The sequence below is a fragment of the Hippopotamus amphibius genome, chromosome 13 (genome assembly GCF_030028045.1).
Source record: "Hippopotamus amphibius kiboko isolate mHipAmp2 chromosome 13, mHipAmp2.hap2, whole genome shotgun sequence".
Taxonomy (NCBI): domain Eukaryota; kingdom Metazoa; phylum Chordata; class Mammalia; order Artiodactyla; family Hippopotamidae; genus Hippopotamus; species Hippopotamus amphibius.
This window is the reverse complement of record NC_080198.1, coordinates 25245150-25272066: the sequence shown is the minus strand read 5'-3', so window position 1 is coordinate 25272066 and position 26917 is coordinate 25245150. Positions and strand designations below refer to the sequence as shown.

Here is a 26917-nt window from a genome sequence, read left to right as displayed (position 1 = left end):
ACAACTACTGAAGCCCACGCACCTAGAGCCCGTGCTCCACAACAAGAGAAGCCACTGCAATGAGAAGCCTGAGCACCACAACAAAGAGTAGCCCCTGCTAGTAGCAACTAGAGGAAGCTTGTGCACAGCCACAAAGACCCAACACAGCCAAAAGAAAATAAATAAATAATAATTTAAAAAAAGAATAAATTTAATCAGAGAGGTGAGAAAATGCAGAAGCAAAGGAAAACAGTCAAACAAGACAAAATAATAATAGTTTAGTCATTAAGCAAAGTCAAGGACCTTTAGTTCCTCCTCAAGGCCTATAGATAATATTGAGAGCTATATCCTTTGAGCTGTGTTGTAGATACAGCTGTGTTGTTGGGAAAAAACCGACCCTGGAACCGACAGCTAACTGTACTTAAAATAATCAAGATGACGCTGATCAGACCACAGCATGACCAATTTCAAGATGACTGTCAGAGCTGACTGCGCTGTTTCTGCACATAGCTGCCTCCCTCCGCCTATATACCTCTGAAACTCCCCTTTAAAACTCTTGCCTGCTGATTCTCAGTGGGGGAAGTCAGTCTTTGGACACAAGTCTGCCCTCTCCCCCTTGTTGCTGGCCTCTGAAATAAAGCAAACTTTCCTTTCCACCAACCTAGCCTCTCAAGTATTGGCTTTCCAGCAGTTGAGCAGCCAGACCCCACTTTTGGTAACAAGCTCACCCTCTTCGTCAATGCTGTTCATCTCTTTAACATATCACCTTAATATACAGTGATCTATATCTCTCAGAAAAATTACAGTTAAACTACATTTCCTTTTTTTTTGAAGACTGTCACTCTTAGGCAAGAGTGAATATACCTGAGAGCCTCCAAAATTGGATTATAACCCCCAGGCTCCTATCTCTCCATCCTGAGCTTCTTATCAGCTCCTCTAAAAGTAGGTGGGGCTGGAAGACATGTTGTTTGTTTGTTTGTTTTGCCCAGATTCTTGGAAGAAAACAGATGCTGAGGCAATTTCTAAAGTGTGGTCCTCAAACTAGCTAGATCAGACTGACCTGGAGGGCCTTGTTAAAAATGCAGATTCTGGGGTTCTATCCCAGATGCACTGAATTGGAACCTCTATGGGAGATCTGCATTATTTAATTAGCTCTGCAGGCATTTTTTCAAATATGGTAAAGATTCAGGCCGTTCTGAAATGTCTCAAAATCCTATTTAATGCTTACATTAGAAGAAAAGATGGGACTTCCCTGGTGGTCCAATGGTTAAGACTTCACCTTCCACTGCAGGGGGTGCGGGTTCGATCCCTGGCTGGGGAGCTGGGATGCCATGTGCCTCTTGGCCAAAAAATCAAAACATAAGACAGAAGCAATATTGTAACAAGTTCAATGAAGACTTTAAAAAAAAATGGTCTGCGTCAAAAGAAAAAAATCTTAAAAAAAAAAAAAAAGAAGAAAAGACAGTGAATACTTTCAGATAAGATACTAATGGTATATCATTCCTGCCACCCTTTCTTTTTGGGTAGGATAGTAGCAGTAATAACAACATCATCAACGACAACAACAAGTAAGCTCTTACAGTGGTGGACTCAGTGCTAGGAGCCTCATGTGCATTATTCCAGTAAATCCAAACAACAATCCCACTATACTCACATTTGTTAGATAAAAAACAAGACTCAGAGAGGATGTGGACATTTCCCAAGATGACACAGCTAGCAAGTGGTTGAGACAGGATTTAAAATGCTAAAAGGGAGGGGGGCAAAATAAAAGGTGTGGTAGCCGGTGTTAAGAATTCATCCTCCGTGTTTGAATTAGGGTTGCAAGGAACACTTCAGTGCAAATAGGAGCTTGTGTAGGTATGTGATGTAAGAGTACACAAACATAACCGGGAGGGAGGTGTGTGAAGGACCAAAATCCTACAGGAATCCTAGAGGAGCATCTTCAAGGCAGGAACTGGAATCTGTGTGGAGGTGAGAGAGTCGTGGGGACCAGCTTGTCTGGGTTACTTCACATCTCTGTGCTCACATCCACCTTGGTTCTTGGACCCGACGTGAGCCCGGGCTTCTGCTTTCCCACCCTTCATCTTATCATGATGCTCGTGGACTTAACTGCACCCGCCAGCTCTCCCTATACATCCTCTGAGCTTCAACTTCCACTGCCTCATTCTTTCGGAATTTTTTAAAATTTATTTTATTGAAGTATAGTTGATTTACAATGTTGTGTTAACTTCTGCTGTACAGCAAAGTGATTCAGCTATACATATATATCTCAATATATTTTTTCCTTATTCTTTTCCATTATGGTTTATTACAGGATATTGAATACAGTTCCCTGTGCTATACAGTAGGACCTTATTTATCCAGTCTCTATATAATAGTTTTCACCTGCTAATCCCAAACTTCCAATCCATCCCTCCCCCACCTCCCCTCCCCCTTAGCAATCAAGTCTGTTCTCTGAGTCTGTTCCTGTTTTGTAGATAAATTTGCCATATTTTAGATTCCACATGTAAGTGATATTTGTCTTTCTGACTTACTTCACTTAGAATGATAATCTCTAGGTCCATCCATGTTGCAGCAAATGGCATTATTTCACTGTTTTTTAATGGCTGAGTAGTATTCCATTGTATGTATGTACCACATCTTCTTTATCTACTCATCTGTTGATGGACATTTAGGTTGCTTCCATGTCCTGGCTATTGCAAATAGTGCTGCAATGAACACTGGGATGCATGTATCTTTTTTAATGATAATTTTCTTCAGATATATGCCCAGGAGTGGGATTGTAGGATCATATGGCAACTCTATTTTTAGTTTTTTGAGGATCCTCCATACTGTTTTCCATAGTGGCTGCACCAATTTGCACGGAACTTCTTAATTTACATTTTTAAGAGAGATAATCTGATTGGTCCACTTGACCATGTCATGCTAGATCACTTACAGATTACTGGTTAGCTGCTGTTCTTGACGCCAGTTATTTTGCCAAGGAGAAGGAAGAGAGGGGTCATCTAGTGAAACCATGGGTACCTGACGGCCATGCTCCCCAGGAGGGTCTGTGAGCAGAACCAGCACGGTCGTCGCCATTTCTAAAGTCTTCATTCATCCAAAGGCTCTCAGAGGGGCTTAGAATGAAATAACTCTCACCTGCAGCCTTCCAAGTCCTCATGCTTAGGGTGGATGAGGTTATTTGCTGCTGCAGATTTCTCGCCTAGCAGAAAGTCAAATTCGTAAACTCCTTTAAGGTAGGGGTGTTTGTGTGTTTTGTATACTGCTGTTATTCCAAGCACCTAGAACAGTGCCTGGCACAGAGCAGGCTCTCAATAAACATTTGGTGAATGAATGAATAAACGATACTGCAGTATCCAGCAGCTCCCAAATGTTGTGGATCAGACACAGGGAAATCTAATTTACATGCTGCTTTGGTCTTGGCTCCAAGACAGTATTAATACCATCCTAACCACAACACAGCCATGTATATAGCATTCCACACAACCCACTTATTATTTGCTTAAAAGCAAATACAAATATTTTCGGTCATCTGCTGGTTTCAATTCCTGCTAATAAGTGAAAATTAACTGTGTGGCCCGGGTAGGAGTCAGTTTCAAGAATCCATGAGGCAAAGCGTTTTAACTGGTGGTTCTCAACCAGTGGTGGTTTTGTCTTTGGGGGACACTCAGCTAAGGAGACTTTTAAAAAAAATTGTGGTAAAAATAACATAAAATTTGCCACTTTTAAGTGTATAGTTCAGTAGTAAGTACATTTAAACTGTTGTGCAACAAAATCTCCAGAATTATCATCTTGAAACACAAGATGAGATACCTATTAAACAAACAACTTCCCATTCGCTCTCTCCCCAGCCCCAGGGAACCACCCTTCCACTCTGTGCCTGTGAATCTGACTACTCTAGGTAGCTCATATAAGTAGAATTATACAACATTTGTCTTTTTGTGACTGGCTTATTTCACTTAGCAGAATGTCCTCAAGTTTCATCCATGTTGCAGCATTGTGTCAGAATTTCCTTCCTTTTAAAGGATGAATGATAGCTTATTGTATGTTTGGACTACCTTTTGCTTATCCATTCATCCATCAATGGACTTCTGGGTTGCTTCTGCCTTTTAGTTACTGTGAATAATGCTATCAACACCGGTGTATGAGTATCTCTTTGAGGCTTGGTTTTCAACTTTTTTGGGTGTATATCCAGAAATAGAATTGCTGGATCATATGGTAGTTCTATTTTTAATTTTTTGAGGAACTGCCATATTGTTTTCCACAGAGGATGCACCATTTTACATTCCTACCAACAGCGCACAAGTGTTCCAATTTCTCTGCATCCACACCCACACTTTTATTTCTTTTCTTCTTCTTATTTTTTTAATAGTAGCTATCCCAATGGGTGTGGTGTGTGAGGACATTTTTGGTTGTCACAACTCAGGGGGAGGGGTGACACTGGCATCTAATGTGTAGAGGTCAGCAACATTGTGAAACATCCTACAACGCACAGGACGGTCCTCTGCTGCAAAGAATGGACCGGTGCAAGATGCGGATAGTGCGCAGGTTGAGAAATCCTGATTTAAACAATCAGGTTCATCTTTCATAGCAAATCTCACCTCCCTGACATGTGCAGCCTCTCTCTTCTTTCACTGAGATGCTCAAACGCAAAGATTTCCAAAAACCTGGAAAGCGAGGGAAAACGGAAGAATGGCAACATTTCTTTTATTCAAATTTTATTGGAAGTTTACAAATGTATTACAGACATCAGTAAAACATCATATCCATTTTACAGGGCACGGATCTCAAGCAAAGTGTTCACGACAGTCTCTGGCAGAGCCCACACCAAAGGCCTACTGCAGACCTTCTTCACAAATAGCTTGACACCCGACACACAACACAGACTCTGGCGTGCCTTACCTTCTCAGGCCCTTTGAGGTTTTGTTTATGCACTTGGAATTAGAGCAGGAGATGGACAAAGTGATCCTGTACAGGAAAGAATGCATTTAGGAGCGGGAAAAGTGCCAAAGTCCTAATTTGCTAAGGAAAAAAGAAGACCCATAGGCCTCAGCACGTGAAGTCAGGGTCCACGACAGAACCAAAATGCTTTATGGAAAAACATGGAAATTAACTAGATAGGCTTGAGTAACTCTCTCTGAAAAATTTAGAAAAGCTTGGTCAGCAACCTATGAAACATCAATGGCCAAATACTCAGTAGGGTGAGGAATGTCTCAGAAAACTCTCAAGATACAACATTTTTTTTTTCCCTACAGATTCACAGTATCTAAATCACAGAAAGTTTTTCTAACACTACGTGACTTTCCCCTCCCCTCCTTTTGGTTCCCATCGGGGAAAGCTAGTTTGGTCAGCAGGAAGTAAGCTTATAAAATAGTATATAGCTCCCAACAGTCAGTTATATTTTATGGGAGTCTTGTGTTGAAGGGGCTCCTATTATGAGAAAATGGAAAAAGACTGCAATATTTTTTCGACCCTAACCTTGATGACTGCTTCCGAGTGGTCAGACGAATAGGCTCTGGTGTCTGCTTAGGCCCCAGAGGGACTGACCACTGGAGGCAAGGCAAAACTCTCTTCATTTCCACTTCTCTTGCGCTTTAAGAAACATACCTCAAAAGGCTGCAATCTGGAACTGCCTTCACAATTAGCAGAGGAGGCTTGGCTGAGTCCTGTACCTGGAATGCTGTCCACAGAGCCCTTTTCAAAGCCCTGAAGGTGCTAAACAGTTGCTAATAGCAACCCTTCTGGCATGAAATCCTCAGATGACTGACTCCATCGTCCACTTTCCTTTGTCACAGATAGATCCTCCTTCTTACGCATTAGCATCTGGTTTCTGTTACAGACAAATATGCAAAGAGCACTTCTCCTTGGAATTTAAATATTTGTGTTATTTCTTGTTAGAAGGTGGGATTAGACAAAGAATAGGATGGACTCTTATCTGACCTCTGTGAGATGGCCAAGAACACGAGAATGGAAAAGGAGACCAAAGGGATTTGTCTTCGTTCAGCCTAAAGAAGTCAGCCTCCTTTAACATCTGCAAAACGGGGGCAGAGAAATTGGAGTCTCACAATTATTTATGGAAGATGCTTCCTCAATGGCCGGTGTACTGTTTTAAGCCAATGGCAAAAGAGCCCAGGGTAAAAAGACAGATAAGAATCAATTCATGAATAAGATCTGTTATCAAATAAAATTAGTTGTGATCAACTGGTCCTGGCTGGTTGGGGTGTTAAAAAGATTTTGGGGGCTGCATCCACGCTCTCTGGGAAAGGATACAGTGGTACCTTGGTTATATTTGCCTAGGTTGCAGGGATGGCAGAGCACGTGCTACATATGTGGTACTACTGGCCCCACCTGAACTCAACAATGGCTGGTGGTACCCAAAAAGCAGAAAGCTGCTGCAGGAGAGGGAAATATAATCTTGTTCTATCAAAGAAATATCCTACAAAATGGGAAGAGAGGATGAGAAAGAGATGCCCCCAGGTCCCATATGAGAAAAGCAAAATTGCTTGTTCATGGGGCTGGCTGAGGGTGGAAAGGAAGGACTAGGGAACAGAAGGTAAATATGAAAAGAGGGGGGTCAAACAACCAACACGAAAAAATTCCCCCCCTTGAACACTTGCAAAATGGGAAGTACGGTTCTGGTTTCCTTGACCATTTCTACCTTCACACTTGGTAGAAATCCCAGAACTCTGTGACAGATGGAAGGGTACCTGAATGCCACCAGCCTGCTAAGAAACCTGCTCATAATATCAAGGGTGATATGCATCGGCAGGGCCATTCAGGAAACTGTCACTGACTTAATACTTGGGAAAGGGCCAGTTCTGCTGCCACTGAATTGAGCAGCAATAGGAAATGAAATGAATGACAAAGGGGGGCTTTTATCCAAAAGGCAAGAAGATCAATATGAGGAGAGGTAGGAAAACAAACAAACAACAAAAAACCCTCAAGGTATTAAAGAAGGAAATAAACTGGGAAAAGATTTACTTCTCTAAAAGCAGCCTGTTAAAGACGAAATGATGATCTAAGAAGAGGTGAGTGCAAGCCCCACCCACGGGTGAAACTTGACCAAGAGCTCCTGGTGGTGATCAGGTAAGGACCCTCAGACCCTGCCTCAGAAACGAATGCACTGAGTTTTGGGAATGGGATTCTTGGGATGTTAAGTGTAGGTTATCACGAACAGGCGGAACTCTCAATACAACGATATCCTGCTGTCTCTAGGGCATTCACTTGGAGGTTCCATTCTCCTGTAAGGAGTTACCTGTCCTCCATCGGCATTCTCCACAGGGTGCCTGGCTGCATGCGGGGTGGGGAGGAGACCTCAAGAGTGATGGACTAGATGGAAGTGATCTTGCTATTAGACCGTCTGACCCTGAGGCGTGTATCCCAACACATCACCAGCTCTGACCCGTTCAGCAGACGGATGCTCCCTGGGCAGCTAGATCTGAAACTGCTTATTCCTCTCATCCCTCTGGTACTACTTAGGTGTCAGTTACTTGGCCACCTTCTTCTTTCTGCTGATGGTGGTTAAAGCCTCATCCGGGAAATGAAAGAGGTATTCTAAAAAGGACAGAGTTAGAAAGCGATGTTTACTAGGAGAATTTCTTTCCTTGGATTCCAGGCCACAGAGGACAGACATTATTTTCAGTTATTTGCTAAGTTACATGATCTACTTTTTTTTTCTCTCTTTTCTTTTTCCAAAATGCCTTTCTATTCTCGTCAGTCCCGAAACTTAGAACTCCAAATTGAACTCGCCCGATTTCTACCAGAAACCTGCCACGTTGGTAGCGTGGTGGTGCACATTATTTCTTAATCAGTTTGCCAAGCAGTTTACAAACTCACTATACAAACGTAATAGAGTTAATTCTCCAGAGGCTTGGATAATTAATGAAGCATTTAGATATGAAGAAAGCATGCGGAAAACAGCCACAACCAACATTTGCATTGCTTTTTTTAAAACATCAGTGACAATGACAAATGTCTTATTAATACCTGAAAAGCAAATTATTTTAATACATCCTGAATGGAGTGCCACTTCCACGTCCTTTACAGCCTTCCTTCCCCCAGACCCATTTGGGATGGTGTCTAAAAAAGCCACTTTTCACATTCTCTCCATAAAAAAATACTAGAAAATATTAACTACTATACTGAAAAGAGACCACGCTCACCTCACCATGGCAGATGGCCACTGAGATACACTGTGTACTACATTGACAGTACATCTCACTAAAGGTGGGTCCTCCCACGGATTATTTCAAATGCCACAATCCACCAAGGGGAGGAGGAGAATGGAAGTAAAAGCAAGCGCTTCACTTTTAACTGAAGCAAGGTAGGAGGTTTTATTTTACTATAAACAACACAACCGTTAAATGTCTTCTTCAAGCAAACTCACTTTTGAGCCCATTTTCTATCCGACCGACGGTCCCCAAAGTTCACAATGGAAACCCCCCTTTCAGCAACATTTGTTTTTCAAAACCAAAACACAGAAATCTCCTGAACAGCTGAATCGTCCTGGGTAACCCAGATACTCTGGTTATGGAGCACGTTAAACTGGAGTTTTTCCCACAAGCACCGGGGGCTATTCAAGGTGGTTGTCACCTCTCCTCTACTTCATTTCCAGAAGTTCTTCTTTGCTCTGACCTTCCTTCATATTCCCCTTCAGTCTCTACTCTTGACCTGTTCCTTCTCCATGTATGACCTATGACCAAGAACACACCATCACTCTCAGAGCCCCTCGGATCCTTCCTGGCCGTAAATTCCCAAAGCCGAAGTTCATTTGCACTGAGGACAACCGGTTGTCAGGCTAAGGCAGCTGTTCTGTCTGCCTTGGTAAAGGAAAGCGGATAATACGATCCAGGAAACGAGCACCAGAAAATAATGCCACATTCAAAACAATGTCATGCTGACATCACACAAACAGCACCACTCACAGTCACTTTATTTTCCCCAAGGGATAGATCAATGGTAAGCAACTTCAATGTTCCCAGCAGGGATGGCGTTTCTCACGGAACTTGACTGACTGACACTGGTTGGTTTTTCTAATTGGCAAAAGTTACGTTGGCAATTATAAATTAAAGAATTACTATCACTTTGTAGAGATGAGATTCTACTGAGGGTGGGAGAGGACTTAAAGATGGCTCCTTAAGAAGGATGGAGCATCGAATGCTTTGGGTGTAATAGGTAATTTTTTTTTTTCAGCCACAAAAAGCCAAATTGAGTAAACTCCTTTGAAAAAGGTCTCACTGACATGTAACAAATTTGAATAGAAAAAAGAAAAAAAAAAAAAGAGTGGTCCTGGACCACCCGAGAATACTACTCAAAGACAATGCTAGACGTGCATGCAGCTTCACTGAGTCCTACGATATAGAAATTCCTTTGATATTACAAAATACAAAAATATTTTATCAGAACTCTCATTTACATTGCATTTACAATGGACATGTAAATAACTTAAGTCTTGGGTCCTGGCTAATAAACAAATTACTTACTGGAAAAAGGGTCCTAAAAGGAAGAGAACCGGAGAGGCTATTATATATATAGCTATATAAGCGAGCGGGGAAACAATTCTGCCATCTTGCCAGTGGCAACTCGACACAGACGGACGGGAAGGAGGTGACCAACCCTGGCCTCCGTAGAGTCTATAGCGTTTCCAAAGTGAAATGTGCAAATAATAGTCAACATGCCAAGAACTGTGACTACCTATCGAGTCAATCGGTAACCTTGCCTCCATCAACAGAGAGCTCTTCTCATCTCTCCCTGGAACCACCCCCTCAAAGCGCTTTAAAATTTAAAACAGTGCAAGCTTCTGAAAGTACATTCTTAGCTCCCATCTTCCCTCATCCCCTGACCCCCATCGGATTAAGAAATGATACAGTTTTTGCTCTTTTGTCTTTTCCTGCTGTGCAACTGTCCCCTGCCACCCAGCGTGGACGACTTGGGGAGGCCGTACGAGCTGTATTTGTGCAGTAACTCATCACTCGTGACGTATCGCAGGTGGGCGGGCTGGGGGATGGGTTCTCCTAGGAAATACCCCTCGTTGTCGGACTCCGAGGAGGAGGAGCAGGTGGAACACCAATCGTACTCGGTGAAGTAGGGTCCCCACCGCTCCCCAAAGGCGTTCTGCAGCGCCAGGTCCGATACAGTCCGGGGGCACCGGCCGTACAGGTCCCTCCGGGACCCCTGGCCCAGGCTCTCCTGGAGGCTCCGCTGGCGCATGAACTGGTCATAGTCCTCCCTGGCTCTCAGGGGGGGCCTTTCTTTTAACTGAGAGATGGCCTCGCGCTCGCTGGCCAGGTGGAGGGCGTTGTCCGAGCGAGAGCGTCGGGATCGCCGGGACCGGTGAGGTCGGAAGCGGCGGCTGTCGTCGCGGGAAGTAGCTCTCCTCCGCGTGCGCTCGCTCATGGGCTGGATCCTCACGCCCTCCGGCCCTGGCAGCTTGCTGCCCGCCATCCCCCCATCGAAATCAAAACTCTGATGCATCCTTCCGTGGGCCTGCAGGTCTCTGTACCTGATGGGGTTGCTGAGCGGGTGGAGGTTTCCCTCCATCTCCTGGTACTGCTGGGCGGAGAGCAGGCTGCGCACGGACTCGGCGCTGCGGAACTGCATGGACGAGTTCAGCGTGCCCATGTTGCTCAGCTTCTCGGACACGTTCATCCCGGAGTCTTTGCTGAGATCAGGCATGGAAAACCGGGAGAGGTGCTCCTGGCGCTTGGCACCACCATCCGCGGAGAGGCCTGTGGGAGACAGAGAAAAGGTTCATGAAGGTTAATACAAATGTGCAGCCATGGGGGTGCTGTCGCTGTGGGTCCTATGAACCGTCATCTATGCGGGGGCACCGCAGACGGTTGCTCAGTTGTACACTGCACAAAGGCTCGCTCAAAGTATGCAGGAAGGCTCTCCCCACTCCACAGTGGGCCACTGTCCACTTAGAGGGGACACCTGGTTAAAATGCATCCAGAGAGTTTTGTTTCGTTTTTTTTTTTTACTAGTCATGAATTCATCCAAAGTTTCATCAAAATTACTTAGGAGCCCATCATGTATCTTATATATGATGTTTCCTCTGTTTAGAATTTCACTTTGCAAAGCACTTCAATCACCATTTTGGTTCCAATGATGAACTATAAGCTCCACAGCAAAACTATTTTGGAAAAAGAATCTTTATGCTATAGAGGCAGAGCCACACTCAAGCAGTTCCTAGCAACATGAGCCTAGAATCTAGTCCCATGATACTGGAGGAGTTCACTTCCTTTTTAGCCTCCAGCAATTTCCTGCTCTGCCTGCTGTCCTTCGGCCTCTATCCCAGGCGTCTTGAAAACTGACTCCCTGGCTGCAGACAGAGGTATATTTACTCTTTCAGGTTGTTTGGTAAATGACTGTTCCAGGGTTCCAAATGGGCCCCTAGCAGTCAGAAGATGTGAGTGGGACTCTGGCGGGCATTCCTTCTTCTCCTGGGGAGGCACTTTTTAAAACAAAGCAGTGACCCTAATGCTCTCTAACAGCAGGAGCCCCTAGCAATAAGCCTGCATTCCCTACATGCTGTCACTGTCATCAATGAGATGAAAACCATTTTGAAGGTAGCAGGAGATTCTTGACTTTAGTAACTTTCTTTTGCCCATCTTAAAGCAGCACTCTCTAAAAGAGCAGTTTAAGAATGGACCAGGTGGCAAAATCTCAGCATTTCCCACTCATTGTCAGTGTAAAAGATGGGCAACTTTGCCATTTCTGCTCACAGACAACATGCCTTTGGATTGCACTGGCCCATTACAACCCTTGCTGTCAATTATTCCTCCCCATCTACTGCGGTCAATGACTTTCACTCCCCTCACAAAACTAATCTTATGAACACTTTGAAGCACTATTTAGCACTACCTACTACCGCTAAATAGACACAGATATATATGTGTATATGTATATATGAACGTTATGAACAAAGTTGCTTTGAGTACCTGTGTTCATTTTTTTGGTGGACTTAATGTACTTATTTCTGTTGGGTATATAACCAGAGTGGAGATCCTATGACTTTCTTTTTATTTATTTATTTATGTATGTATGTAGTTATTTTTTAAATTGTAGTATAGTTGATTTACAATGATTCAGGTGTTCAGCAAAGTGATTCAGTTTATATATATATATATCTGTATATATATACACACACACATATCAATTCTTTCTATACACATACATACATTCTTTCTATATATATGTGTATGTGTGTATATATATGTGTATATATATAATATATATAAATTCTTTTCCAGATTATCTTCCAATATAGGTTACTACAAGATATTGAATATAGTTCCCCGTGCTATACAGGAGATCCCTGTTGTTCTATTCTGTGACTTTCCATTGCCACTTTTGATTATATACCCAATAGAAATCAGTTTATGGGTCCAAAAAGTGTAGAAGGGTATTCAGAGAAGCTTTTTTTTTTTTTTTTTTATAACAGTCCAGAACTAGAAACAACTCAAATGTCAACAGGAGGAAGGATAAATAAATTGTGGTATTTTCTACCATTCCCCATTAAAAGGAATCAGGCAGGATTTTTTTTTGAGAAATGGCTAATTCCAGGATATGAGGAAGGAAGGTAAAAGATGAGCCTGGAACATCTTGTTATGCCAGAAAGTAAGAAAGTGTTAAAATAAAAAACTAAGTTTGGGGGCGGGGGGGAATGTCAGAAGAACACAGGATCCAATTTCAAAGGGGTCTCACCAGCCAGAGCTGAGCAATGTGAGCACTGAAACGGTAATGATTTATAAGCCACCGAAAAAATCAGAATTCATGAATCCACACTGATAACAGATAAACACACTCATAAATAAATGGGGGGAAAGAGTGGGCTTTTGCAATATAATAAGCTGGAGTGTGGATTCAGAAAGAGTGCTGGATTTGTAAGGTCATCATTTTGTAACCACTGCAGGTAAAGACTGGCTCATGTAAGACATGAAACGTGCTAAATTTGGGGGGTAAAATTTGATCGGGGAGCAGGATATCTGCATGGTGTTAAGTGTTTTCCCACATATTGCTTATTATCTGTAAAAGAATATTCAGTAGCTATACAGTGGAGAAATCAGACCACACTCTGACCACCTCCATCACTGATGAGGTGCCACTGACACCATGTCCCTCCAGATGGGATTCCCTAGGGAGCACACACTGCCACTTACGAGTCTTTCAGTCAAGAACACGTACCCTGAATGGATTCAGGAGGAAGGACTAGACAAACCCCAGATGAAGAATATTCTATTTAGAAGAAAGGGGACTGTTTTTTTTTAATTCAGTACCATAAAAGACAAAGACTGAGTGAATGTTCTAGACTAAAGGATATTAAGAAACCATAGCAACTATATACAATACCTGATCCTGGAATGGAACCTGTACTGTATTGAAAATAAATGCTAAAAAGGATAATTTTTCCTCAGTTGCAAAAATTGGGACATGGGCTAACTGATAAATGTATTATGCTAAATTTACTGTGGTTAACTGATAATCAGGATAATGTTAGAGAAGATCCTTATTCTTGGGAAATATACACGGACGTATATAGTAGTAAATGGCCAAAATGGATGCAACTAGCTCTCGAATGGTTCAGAAATACATTGTGTGTGTGTGTGTGTGTGTGTGTATGCAAATGGGTAAAATTAAACCAAATGGGTAAAATGTTAACAATAGGTGAATCTAGGTAAATACTTTACAGGTAATGTCTGTTCCATTTTTGCAACTTTTCAATAAGTTTGAAGTTATTTCCAAGTAAAATTTTCTTAAAAAGTGTAGTATAGTTATATGATGCAATGGTTGTCAATTCCAGGGGAAATTACTGGGGGTAGCAGATGCTACTAGTATCCAGTGCGTAGAGACCAGAGAGATGCTCCTAGACACCCTATGATGCATTGGACAGTCCCCACAACAAAGAATTTTCCAGCCCCAAATGTCAGTAACATCCCAGTTGAGAAATCATGCTATAATGGAATACTACACAACAAGAATGAATAACTACATGGACAACATGGATGAATCTCACAGAAAACGCTGAGACACACACAAGAGTACATACAGTATGATGCCACTTATATGAAGTTCAAGAACAGGCGAAGGCTATCTGTGGTGTCAGAGGTCAGGAGAGTGGGAGGGGCACAGGGAAATGTTCAGGGTGCAGGAAATGTTCTCTACCTAGAGCTGGGTGATGATTAAAAAAGGATGCACATGTAAAAATCCCTTGAGGTGTGGTTTAAATATTTGTTTGCTTTACCTTATGTAGGTTATAACTCAATAAAGCGGTATAAAAATAATGCAATGTTCTCACTGAAGAGCCCAATTTAAACACTGGATGTGCCTGTGGAGAAACTATTCCGCCAAAGATCCTACTTTCCAGTCACTTTTTTTCTTTTTTAAATTTCATTACTGAGATAATTGTCAGGGCAAGAGGAGTGGAGTTCTTTGACTCCTGCTTTCTGAGCTGCTTATCTGTGATGTACACATCATAAAAGCTGATTTACAACAGCCTAATCACTTCCAGAACCTCCCCAATCTGAAGGGAGAGAGGAGAGGACAGCAACATAGGATGATGAATGACTAGACTGAGCAGATAAACCCTGGTAAGGAAGGAAAAAAAATCCTTCAAAAGTCACATCAAGAAACAAAAGCTGTACAGGCGGGTGCAATGATCTTTTGCGGGGCTCTGTACTCAAGCTCTGGAATGGAATGAGGGTCAGGGCAAACAAGCTAGCAAATACTATACATTCCCAAACATGCTGTTTTCCCAAACCCGTCTCTTACAAGCCCCAAAGTCATGCATTTCTGAGAATGTCCTGTGTGTGAACAGATTCATATTTCAACAAGGAGGTAAACACGGGGAAGGAGGGCTTCCACTCTGCCGGGAGGTGATGATGCCCTATCGTACTGTACTTCTGCCTCCTGCGAAATCTCAGGATACCCTTAACCACCTCCAACCCCCACAAAAGAAAAGTCCTCTGGCAAGAACAAGAGAGCCCTGCTGCTCAAGCTCAGAGTCCACTATCAGTTTTACCTAAACGTAAGCTGGAGGACTGGAAAAGCCACAGGCTCACGCCAGGCAGGAAAAACGTGCATGTTCTCATTAACTCAGATTTCTCTTCAGAGTCTTCCTGCACATAGGGCACATGCTAAATGGCCAATGGTGCCCAGAGATGAGCAAGAATTGTGTGTCTGCTTCTAAACAGGGCAGCTCTGTGGTTAATTTCCCTACTGGACAAATCCAGAGTCCTTATACAGATGTCAGGGTGCTCATGTCTCTCCAAGATTGTGGACTAAATGCTCCTCCTGGCTGACTCTGCTTTAGTCATGCTTACAACACACCAGCAAGCTCATTTCAGCCCCCTATGGAAAATTCTCGCCTCTGCATGGCTGATTTCTTTTGATCATTAAGGCCCTCTTGTAAATATCACCTCTTCCATGGTGCCTGCCCTGATTGCTCTTTCTCAAAGAGCAAAGTTGTCCCCCACCCCCAACCAGTCACTCTGTAGCACCTGACTCTTGTTTAAAGCCCTCACTCTAACTTATTTTCTTTTTTTAAAAAATAAATTTTATTTATTTATTTATTTATTGGCTGAGTTGGGTCTTCATTGCTGCTCACGGGCTTTCTCTAGTTGTGGTGCGCAGGCTTCTCATTGCGGTGGCTTCTCTTATTGCGGAGCACGGGCTCTAGGTGAGCACGCTTCAGTAGTTGCGGCATGTGGGTTCAGTAGTTGTGGCTCGTGGGCTCTAGAATGCAGGCTCAGTAGTTGTGGCGCACGGGCTTAGTTGCTCCGCAGCATGGGGGATCTTCCCGGACCAGGGCTCAAACCCATTTCCCCTGCACTAGCAGGCGGATTCTTAACCACTGTGCCACCAGGGACGCCCCTGACTTATTTTCTTAGGTTTAAGTTTGTAGACAAATGGATGCCCCTTGGGAGCAGGGATCTTGTCCCCCTGTTTACTGCACTGGAACTAGCAGTGCCGGGCATCCCACTCGTGCAATTAAGGCAAATGAATCCTCACGCTGCCCACAGCCTGGAAAAAGCAACCACCCTCTGACCTGGAGCAGGCCAAGACTTAAAGATGAACCAACTGTAACTTGCCAACCATCAGGAAGAAAAAACCTGCCACGGTCACACGCATCAATCTCATTGTCTCTGGTGGTTCCTTATGTGGCCTACCATCTAGGGCTTCTCCAGTATTAGAGGAACGTGTGGTTTACAGGTAGCCCGTTGAACTGTAAAAATATTCTGTCTTACTGATCACATCTCTGGAGATCTGTTTAAATTAGCAGCTTCCACGTCCCCAAGATAGACCTGTACTCTCCAGGCTCACACCTCACCCTAAGAAACACTCCCGCCCTCTCTAACTAGCTGTGAGCAGAGATGGAGAGGTGACGTGGGGCAACTTTGGAACATCTTGAGATGCATCTCTAAAATGGGCAAAACAACAGTACCTGAGTTCAAAAGCTTTAGTGATTATTAGGTGAGAAAATACATACCTTTCATTTTTATTTTTTATTTTATTTTTGGCCAGGCCGTGCGGCGTGCAGGATCTTAGTTCCCTGACTAGGGATCGAACCTGTGCTCCCTGCAGTGGAAGCGTAGTCTTAACCACTGGACCACCAGGGAAGTCCCACCTTTCGTTTTTAAGCCGCATGACAACTGCCATAGATTTGTGTAGTTTTGATTTCCTCTCCATCTCCTCGGCGAGCCTATGAACTCCAAGAGGGCAGGAGCTGGCTCGTGTCCGCTAGCCCCGATCTCAGTGCCTGGTATTCAGTATGTGGGAAGAAAGGAAGCAAGGTCTAAAAGTCCCCAGGGAAAGAGCGCACACACTCTGAGAAATTTACATCCAGCCGACTGTAAAGGCAAACAAATACTTGCTGAATGCGTGATTATATGAATGAATTAGTCTGAGAAAGACGACCCACACACGAGACACACCATCATGTTCACTGAAGGTGAGCCACTAAGATAATAATAAAAATAATTTGTGCCTCCAAACTGCAGCTGGGGCTGACTTCTCTATTCAGAGGAAATGCAACCCTTGATTCCATTTGTCCGTGTAGCACGAGACTCAGTGTCAAAACACTGCAAATCAATAAAGTCCAACCAAAGGCGGTTTTCAATGCCACTCTGCTCTTCTGCAATAAAGGCACTTTTCTTGTTACCCAAGCCATGACTCTGTGTGTGTGTTGGGGGGGGGGGGGGGGTGGGGGTCAGGGTGTATGAGCACAGCTGTGGTATGGGAGGTGGAAACTGCACACTAAGTTCTCCAGAGAGCTCAGGCGGAAGCCCACTGTCTGACCCCACACTTAACACTGGCATCATCAGAGCCCCAACACATTCTGAGGAGCCTGGCAGGAGATCCCACCCGACAGCGCGAGACACACATGCCAGGTCGCTTTCCTCTCCTGTGGAACTCTGTCTTATTAATAGACAGAGAGGGTTTTCTCCTCTCCAAACAGAGCGGGCTTTGTGCGAGGTGCTAGACGGTAACCGTGGAGTTATACGCCTTGGTTATCCTCATCCCTGGGGTCAGCGTGGCTGGGAGCGACAGAAATGTCCACACACCGCAGGGGCTGTGGGTTTCCCTCAGGTCCCACAGGACGTGCCCCAACAAGGAGAGGTCAGTATTGAATTTAGCCTGTGGTTCCCTGCAATTAAAGTGTCAACCCGAAAATACAGCCAGGGTGCTTTAGGCAACACTCAAGTGTTTCTGACCAAGCAACGCTCCCCCACTGCAAACAGGAGATCTCACAGAAGCCAGTGATGGTGAGAAAAATCAATGCCTGCAAAGAATGCTTTGGGTCCGATGGAAGAGAAGGGTAATCTCTGCAGGGCTCCCTCCCTCTATTTATTCTAAGAGCAGAAGGTATTTGCTCAATCGCAGAGAGAAGAAAATGCAGACTTAAACGTACTGGCAGTTCTTTGGGTACCTCTCTGTTCCTCATTTATTGCCTTTTCTAGCCCTACTCCACCCCTACAAAAACAAACAAAAAACCAAACCCAAACAAAAACAACTGGCCTAGGCAGACAGAGAATTGTGTTCCTGCCAACCTGAAAGATGCAATGCAGTAAAAGAAAGAATATCTAGTCACTTTGTGCCCTCTATACATTTTACAACCTATACAGATGATTTAGTAAGGTTTTCCTGATTTTTTTTTTCCCCTCTAAAGCAGAGACATGAAGAAAAAGGAATTGTTTAGAACAGGGGTGTGCAAACTATGGCCCATGGCCAAATCCAGCTCACTATGTACTTGTTTTTGTAAATAAAGTTTTGTGGAACACAACTACATCTATCTCTTTGCATTCTGTCTGTGGCTGCTCCCTTGCTAGCGATACAATGGCAGAAGTGAGTCACTGTGACAGAGACTGCGTGACCCGCAAAGCTTATAATATTTACTATCTGGCCCTTTCTAGAAACAGTTTCAACCTCTGGTTTAGAACGTGAATGTCTGGGAAGCTGTCTAAGTCTGAGCGTCACTGAAGGACTCTACCCAGGCTAAGTGTCTGCGATCATAAAAAAATGTCTTTGGGGCACCAGCTGACCTAAGTGTGTATGTGGGTCTCTTGGGAATCTTTTTTTTTTTTTTCCCCATCTAAGTCGATTGATTTCATCAACACCCTGAACCTCAAATTGGCAACAGCTGGAGAGAACCTGTCATCTGGGCAGTGGGGTTTAACCACCACCACATGTTTCTTGGTGACAGAGCACAGACTGATTTGAACAGAGTATGACAGGGAAGGCTGGGGGAGCCAGGATGGAGAGAGGGGGAGAGATGGAGAGGGGGAGAAGGAGAAGGAAAGGAGGGGAGACTATAAACACACACAAAACTGCTTGCTCTTCAAAGCGTGACCTGTGGACCAGGGACAATGGCAGCAGACCCAGACTTGCAGAATCTGAATCTGCATTTGCACAAGATCCTCTGGTGATTCACATGCCCTTGAGGATTCGAGGAACACTGTACCAGACTTGTGGCAGAGCTGCAAGGGCAATCTTCTTTGCAGCTAAAGGTGCTTCTACTCCAGGAAAGCCTGTACCCTCAGAGACACGAATCCAGGGGTTCTCAGCCTTGGTAGTATTTGCACCTTGGGCAGGATAATTCTTTGTGCTGGGGGCGGTCCTGTGCACCGTAGGAGGTAGAGCAGCATCCCTGGTCTCTCCCCACTAGATGCCAGTAACACCCTCCCCCACTCCAGTTGTGAACTCAAACCATCTCCAGACAAAGCCATATATCTCTGGGGGGGACAGAGTCACCCTACTGAGAACCACTGCTCAAACGGTTCTAATCCTGGAGCTGCTGCTAGTTGCAGACGAAGGGGAACTAGTCCCGGACCTTCCAGGAGCAGCGGTGGTTAAGCCTGACCACCAGCCAGGGCAGATGAGCCCTCTGTCTAGAGAAGGATGAATGTGTCCTGCTAGGCTGGGTACGGTATATCTCCCAAATCCAGGAACTGCAAAGCTGTTTTCTCTCTAAACTCCTCTCAACAAACCCACTCCTGACAGCCTCTCCTTCCCTCGCTGGGTTTCAGGAATTCCCTGGACTTAAGTCCTTTGCTGTCTTACTTCCCTCCCCCATTTGAAGCTTCTGAGAGCTCGAGCTCTTTACGCATCTTTCTTCCTTCCTTCCTCTGGTCACCAGCCTGTCTAGCAGGTCCCAAGTGACCAGCGGGTCATAAGTGCTCGCAGGCACGCGTCTGCCATCTGTTCCTGTGGTACCAGGGAGAGCGGGGCCAGACTGTGTGAAACAATTTCCTTCATCAGCTGCTATGAGGGAGGTGGGAAGGGGAAGTTATGGCCACACACCCCCAACTCCACTTCAGGGAAGGACCACCTCCCCATCCCTGACACACCGAGAGACTGACCCGAACTGAAGACCAGCTGTTTCCAGAGAAGGCCATGCCTGATGCTGGTTTCCCCGACAACAGAGGTTGTTTGTTTTGTTTTTTGTTTTCTGCTGCATCGTGATAGGAATGTGTGTCTGAACTGGTGTGGTTGGGAAGTGACAAGCGCCACAACAGGACTAAAGTCGCATCTCGGACAGACCTGACAGACGCGGTACAGTCACAAGAATGAGCCTGACCAAGATCAAAGCTCGGATTCAGACTGGAGGTCTCTTACCTTCTACCTGCTGACTTGCTTATTAACTCCCTGATAAACTTACCCCAGGAACAGACGGACATGTAAAAGGTAGCAAAGAAGGAAACCAGGAAGCGGCACTTTGGGAAACACGTGGGGTCAATTTTCACGACTCCTCAGCTCTGTGGGGGACTGTGGCTGTGTTGCTGCAACGCCGATTGCTAACTGAAAGGATGGGCAAAAAATTCAAACTGGTGGTTTGCTGATGTCTGCTCTGGGCTCGCACTGACCCCATGCTGTTTTCCAGAACCCATTAGCCCAAGTCAACAAGCAGACCACACTGGAGTATTTGCTCAGGAAACACTTGACTCCACGGGACAGAAGTGAAACGGCTCCCCCATGGTCGAGAGGGGGCAATCAGGGACCAGAGACCCGCTTGCTGTCTTCAAAAGGGCTTTTGATGAAGTCCTGCCATGGCCAGGCACTGTGAGTACAACCGTGAACAAGGCCCTTTCAGGCAGTGCCTCTCAAGGATATTCCACCGTACAGGGAAACATGACTGACTCACACACCATTGCAGCTATTCAACAGTCCTCAGGAGGCAGGTAAGAAACACAGCGCTAAGACGGAGAATACAGTTAAGTCCCCTACATGCGAACCTTCAAACTGAGAACTTTCAAAAATGCGAACATGTACTCACATGTCCAATCACATAAGTTAGTTCACGTGTTTGGTGTACATTGTCACGTGCGTGCATCCTCTACAAGTGACTGTGCTTTTGTGTACTTTATTGTACAGAGTACAGTAGTACAGTATCTTTATTTCAAGCCCAGGATGTCCAGAAGCAAGCATAAAAGCAGCAGTACAGAGCCAATGGTGTTAGTTGGGTACCTAGGTTAACTTTGTCGGACTTATGAACAAACTGGACTTATGAACGTGCTCTCAGAGCAGAACTCGTTCGTATGTAGGGGACTTACTGTATAAGATCGGCACTCCGTAGACAGACAGAGGCTGGCGAAGAGCCTTGTATTGGTGATAAAGAGGCTGAGACGGAGAGGATGCAAAGGAGCCAGTCATGCCAAGAGGGTGGGGGTTGGGGAGGAAGTATTTCAGGCAGAGGGAATGAGAACATTTTGTACCAGAGAAAGTTCCAGGTACCCTACAAAGTGACAGAAGGGCAGTGTGACTACAGCACACTGAGCGAGAGCATGAGGCCAGGGAGGTGAACAGGAGCCAGAGGGAGCTTATTCTAGGTCGCTGGGGGTTTGAGAGCATCCTGCCTGTGCTTGTAGGCAGCACTGATAAAGCACCTTTGAGGCGCACAGGGCAGTGGAGGAGAGCAGTGGCTTTGGCCATCACCTTCCAGCTCTGCCCCTTCTAGCTGTGCCTCCTCAGGGGAGACCCTGGAAAGCTCGGTGCCTCAGTTCCCCCAGCTGTAAAATGGGAAGAGTGGTACAATCTACCTCATTAGCATGAAGGTGAGTATTAAGTGTGTTAATACACAAAGTACTTACAGCACTGCTGTTGCAGAAAAATCAGATGGGATATTCTCGTCTTCCACCCCATATGTGTCACCTTTAAAGCATTTTTCTGCATACTGTCATACAGAGAGTTGTTAGGCATTGTTATGCAATTTTTCAAGTGGCTAACAGAGAGTTGGAGTAATTTGCCCCAGGTCACACGAAAGCTACTTGAGAACTCATCTCCGACCTCCTGCCTTTTATTTTTGTGAGTAAAAGGAATATGGCAGGAGTGCCCTTAGAGAGTGGAGGAACAGAAGGCAAAGAGAGAAGTGAAGAGTCATCGACACATCCGAGCTTTGAACCAGCAGCAGCAAATCCAAAAAATCCTTTTCTTTCATAGGTAGTTTTCTATAGTATAAATATGAATTACTGCTACAGCATGGATGCATCTCATAAAGTAAAAGATGCCAGACACAAAAGAATACACACAGTATGGCTCTATTTATAGAAAATTAAAAACTATCCTAAACTCACCCAAGCTGCTGTACGTCAGGACAGTGCTTTCTCTGGAGAGCAGGGAGGGGTGGCAGGCGGGAGGCGCTAAGGGAGCTGCTGGGGTACTGGTCACGGGCCACTGCCTGACCTGGGAAGTGGTGCCCTAAGTGCAACTGATGCTGTACGCACATGTCTGCTTGTTACACATCTGTAAGATGTTTATGACAGATTACCACCAAGAGAGGCAAGCTTGTACTCACGACCACTTGAAAGGTGAATATGTGTAATTCCTCCCCCTCATCATGAGTGTGTCTCATACACTAGACTTGTATAGCTAGTACACATGGGTCAAACTGGCAGCTAATACTACGCTTTCTTCAGTCTGAAGGATTAAATTTCCATCTTTCTGTTTTCCTTTTTTAACTGGAATGCACAGGGACCTTCAACACCTAAGATCTCATTCACAGGCAAATTTACACATTTATGAAATCTGCCTGTCCACAACCCTCTCTTCCCTGCTAGGCATATGCATCTCCCACCAGTGTTGGCCAGTCTGATAAGGGAGGGTAGGGGTTTGGATGAAAGTCGTTCACGGATTTAAGAGACAGTATACAATGTATCTTTTTAAACTTGGGATCCCTTGCTTCTCAAGTTCCCATGTACCCCTAGTTGGGGGTTGACAAAGTACCATTCTTGGCATAAAAGTTTATGGTACCATATGTGACAGAGCCAGTTACTGAACTGACTGATGGATGAAAGGCTACAATGAAGAACAGGTAGATGAGCTGACTTTCAAATGGAAGGGCAGATGGTATGAAGGATGGATGAAAGGGTGGGGATGGAAAAAATGGAAGCATGGATGAATAAATCAGTGAATGGATAAAAAGTGATGCATGTATAGAAAAAGAGACATGGTTTTGGGCTCTTAAAAAACCAAGGTCTTATAAATTCTAGCTAAAGAATAAAGTTCTTAGGTAAGAATTAACCTATCAAGTAACCATTACTACTCCTACTATTAATTTTGATTTAAGACACTTTTCATTTGTGCCTCCATCTCTACAGAGGAAGGCAGTGGTACTTGCAGATAAGGAACTGAAAAGAGAAGAAAAGATGAGAAACTTGCTGAAGGTCGAGGATTATGACAGGAGTCAGTAATGAAGGCAGGGATTGAAGGGGTCTCCAGACTTCCAATGGCAGCTTCCTCTCAAGGCATGCAAGCCACCCAGGGATAGTCTTATAATGAAGATTTGGATCTACGGCATCTGGAGCTGCACCCAAAAATCTGAATTTCTAACAAGGAGATTCTGATGTGGTTGGTCCACAGAACTCACCTGGAACAGCAAAGGTCTGGGGTGCTTTCCATTATCTCATGATTCGGGAAAGAAAGCCTGGCATCCCTTGTTTCTCATTAACACATCCAGGAAAGTGTGTGTCAAAGAACATGCATCTTAGCATGTAAGGCCCCCAGACCTCTGGCTAGGGAGCCCGGGAACCTTTAGAAAGGGGGAGAGGAAGCATGGCCTTGTTCTACCCTGTCTCTCCTTCTCTTCTCACCCACAGAAGCAATGCTGCCACCAACCTATTGCTCCAGCTCTGACAAGAGAGCCAGAAAAGCCAGGAGTGGGTTCTTAGAAAGCAGGAAGACACCGAACTGGCCATGGGTACTTCCTTTCCTGTTCTCCATCGCCAGGTCCTGTCTCACCCAGTCTGTGTCCCTCACCCCACTTCCCGAGGCAACTTGGGCTTGACGTGGCTCGCCCTCCACACAGATGGAATAAGCAGCTGCTTAGCTGGGAGGGGCTGAGAATCCAGAGTTCTCCCAGGCCCTCAAATCTCCCACCTTGCCAACCCGACGCGGAGCCATCCTGAGAATCAAGGAAGTTTTTCCAAAGTATCCTCTCTGAGGACTTCCCTGGTTGCACAGTGGTTAAGAATCCGCCTGCCATTGCAGGCGACATGGGTTAAATCCCTGCTCTGGGAAGATCCCACATGCCGTGAAGCAACTAAGCCTGTGCACCACAACTACTGAGCCTGTGCTCTAGAGCCCTTTAACCACAACTACCAAGACCGTGAGCGACAACCGCTGAAGCCCATGTGCCTAGAGGCCATACTCTGCAACAACAGAGGCCACCACAAGAAGAAGCCCACGCTCCACAATGAAGGTTAACCCCCACTGGCCACAACTAAAGAAAGCCCGTTCACAGCAATGAAGACCCAGTGCAGCCAATACGTAAATAAATAAATAAATTTATTAAAAAAAAGTATCCTCTCTGGATTACGTGGAAAAATATTCTGTGGGCAAAAAGGTCTTCTCAAAACCTTTCACTGGCTTAAGTGCAGTAGAAATTTTCAGAAAGAAGATGGAAAAATGCATTGTTTTCCAAATTTAGACAATAGAACCCCTTGCCAACCTGCCTCCACCCTGACTCAAAAGGACCTGGTCTGGGAAATACTGGCTTAGCAACACTGATTCCTGTTAATAGTCAAATATACCTGCTTATAGTTTCTAGCCCTGCACTGTAACAGTGCCATGCCCAGCAAAACTGGAGGCAAAAGGAAAAAGTCAGTAAAACTGACTCTGTCTTTGTTTACAAATTTTATATTTTATTAATCGTGAATTTTTTCATGAATTTTGATTCTTAAAATACTGCACTGAGGGGCTTCCTAGGGGGTGCAGTGGTTGAGAATCCGCCTGCCAATGCAGGGACACGGGTTCAATCCCTGCTCCAGGAAGATCCCACATGCCGCGGAGCACCTAAGCCCGTGCGCCACAACTACTGAGCCTGTGCTTTAGAGCCCGTGAGTCACAACTATCAAGCCCATGTGCTGCAACTACTGAAGCCCACACGCCTAGAGCCCGTGCTCCGCAACGAGAGAAGCTACGACAATGAGGAGCCCGTGCACCACAATGAAGAGTAGCCCCCACTCACCACAACTAAAAAGAAAGCCCGTGCACAGCTAAAAAAAAAAAAAAAAAAAAAAAAAGACCCAACGCAGCCAATAAAATAAATAAATTTATTAAAAAAATACTGCACTCCCCCCCAAAAATAATAAATAAATAAAAAAAATAAGAAAAAAAAAATACTGCACTGAAATACTGCTTATCTCGATTCCTGAGCGTTCAGCACATCTTTTAATTATGTACCCACGGTGGGTGCCTCACTTGCCTCACCCAAGTCCTGGCCATGCAGACAGGCCACTCTCCTTTCACCTTAGTCAAATCTTTAATTTTCCTTTGTGAAATTCCATGGATTGTATACTTACTATGAATTGTGTTTACTAGGGTAGAGGAAAAAGTCACTGGTCTGGAAAGCAAAGGTCCAGACCCAACTCTGCTGCAAAGATCAGAAGGATTCTGAATAAATTCCTTCTCCTCTCTGAATCTCAGCTCTTCTTCTGAACCTCCCCCAGAGATTCTCCAAGCTTCTCCCAGCTGAGACTCTGTGATTTATTCTGAGGTGGTTCACAAGGTTTTTTTTTTTTTCTTTTTAGTTGAGATATAATTGACATAGGTCATTAGTTTCAGCTGTACATCATGGTTCAATATTTGTGTACACTGCAAAGTGATCACTACTATAAGTCTAGTTAACATTCGTCATCATACATAGTAACTTTCTTCTTGTGAGGAGAACTCCTAGGATCTACTCTCTTAGCAACTGTCAAATACACAATACAGTATTAACTATAGTCACCATGCTGTACATTACATCCCCATCACTTATGTTCTTTATAACTGGAAGTTTGTACCTGTTGATCCCCTTCACCCATTTCTATGAGAGTCTGTGCTTTCGATTCCATGATCCAAGAGACATACTGTCCATGATCAGATCAGCATGGATCATTGGATAGGTACCACAGCAGCACCTGATCCCAAAGGGAATGGTGCCCAGGAGAGGTAATTTCTGATCAAGGGGATAAAAAGGGAAGCAAGGAGACTTATTGTGGATGCTGCCAAGAGAGATCAGAATTGAAAATACTGGCTTGGTCAAAAAGTTCACTCAGGTTTTTCCGTAACTTCTTATGGAAAAACACGAACAAATTTTTTGGCTAACCCAATACTTAGGGGGTTCCTAAATAGTCAGGAAATGTTTAGTGGTGTGGTTTATTGGTAGAAAAAAAGAAAAAGAGAAAGAGAAACCAAAACCCAAGATTTGTGTACTCTGTCATTTTTTATTAGTCTAAACCTACTGCCAGTCCTCAAATGGATCGTGTGATACCTGTTAGCCTGGCTCTCTCCCCAGAAAGTCCTAGCTGATCGGACAAGGCTCCCTTTAAAACAGAGTGTGGTCCTGGCACCACCTGTGTGAGAATCACCTGGGGGGGCTTGTCCCAGATCTACCACATCAGAATTTCTAAGATCGAGGCTCAAGAATCTGCATTTTCAACAAGTTCTTCAGTTGATTTGGATGCCTTTAAAATTAAAGAACAAACAAACAAAAAAACAAGCCACTGCTTTGAAGTCATATGAATGTGAATAAACCGGTCCCTAGCGTCAGCTCCCCATACTTGTCAGAAACCTGGGAATTCAGAGTCTGAAAAGCTGCCTGTTACATAACTCTGCCTCGCCAGCACCAAGCAAGGTGCGAGGATTCTGTGACCCGCCAAGCCCCAGACCACCGTCAGATGCAGAATTTCCAGGACAATTTGTGTTACCTTTCCCGCCAGATCTTGGCTGCTGAAGGCTGATGACTTAATTCCCCAACCCTTGACACTAAGTGTGGTCCCTGTGCCAACCTAGCCAGGGTAGATGGCAACCCAGCTCCCCTGGAAACTGTTCAGATGGCTGGTACCCGAGAAACCCATCAGGATGCTGGAGACTGGTAGAGAGGGAGGGATTTTACTTGGTCTTGCTCCAACTCTTGGGCCATTAGAGCAGTTCTCTGTTCTCTGAGCACTTAAAACCCCCA

General features: G+C 44.6%; 1 protein-coding gene across 5 annotated transcripts in view; it reads right to left on the bottom strand.

Moving 5' to 3' along the window:
• Positions 1–4683: 4683 nt before the first annotated feature.
• Positions 4684–26917, bottom strand: part of PRICKLE2 (prickle planar cell polarity protein 2) — a 335365-nt gene continuing 313131 nt past the window's right edge. For all 5 annotated transcript variants that reach the window (XM_057705868.1, XM_057705870.1, XM_057705872.1 and 2 more), the window contains one exon: positions 4684–10709. In XM_057705868.1, the coding sequence (XP_057561851.1) occupies positions 9835–10709 (875 nt within the window). In that variant the 3' untranslated portion in view covers positions 4684–9834. The remainder of the gene's footprint in view (positions 10710–26917) is intronic.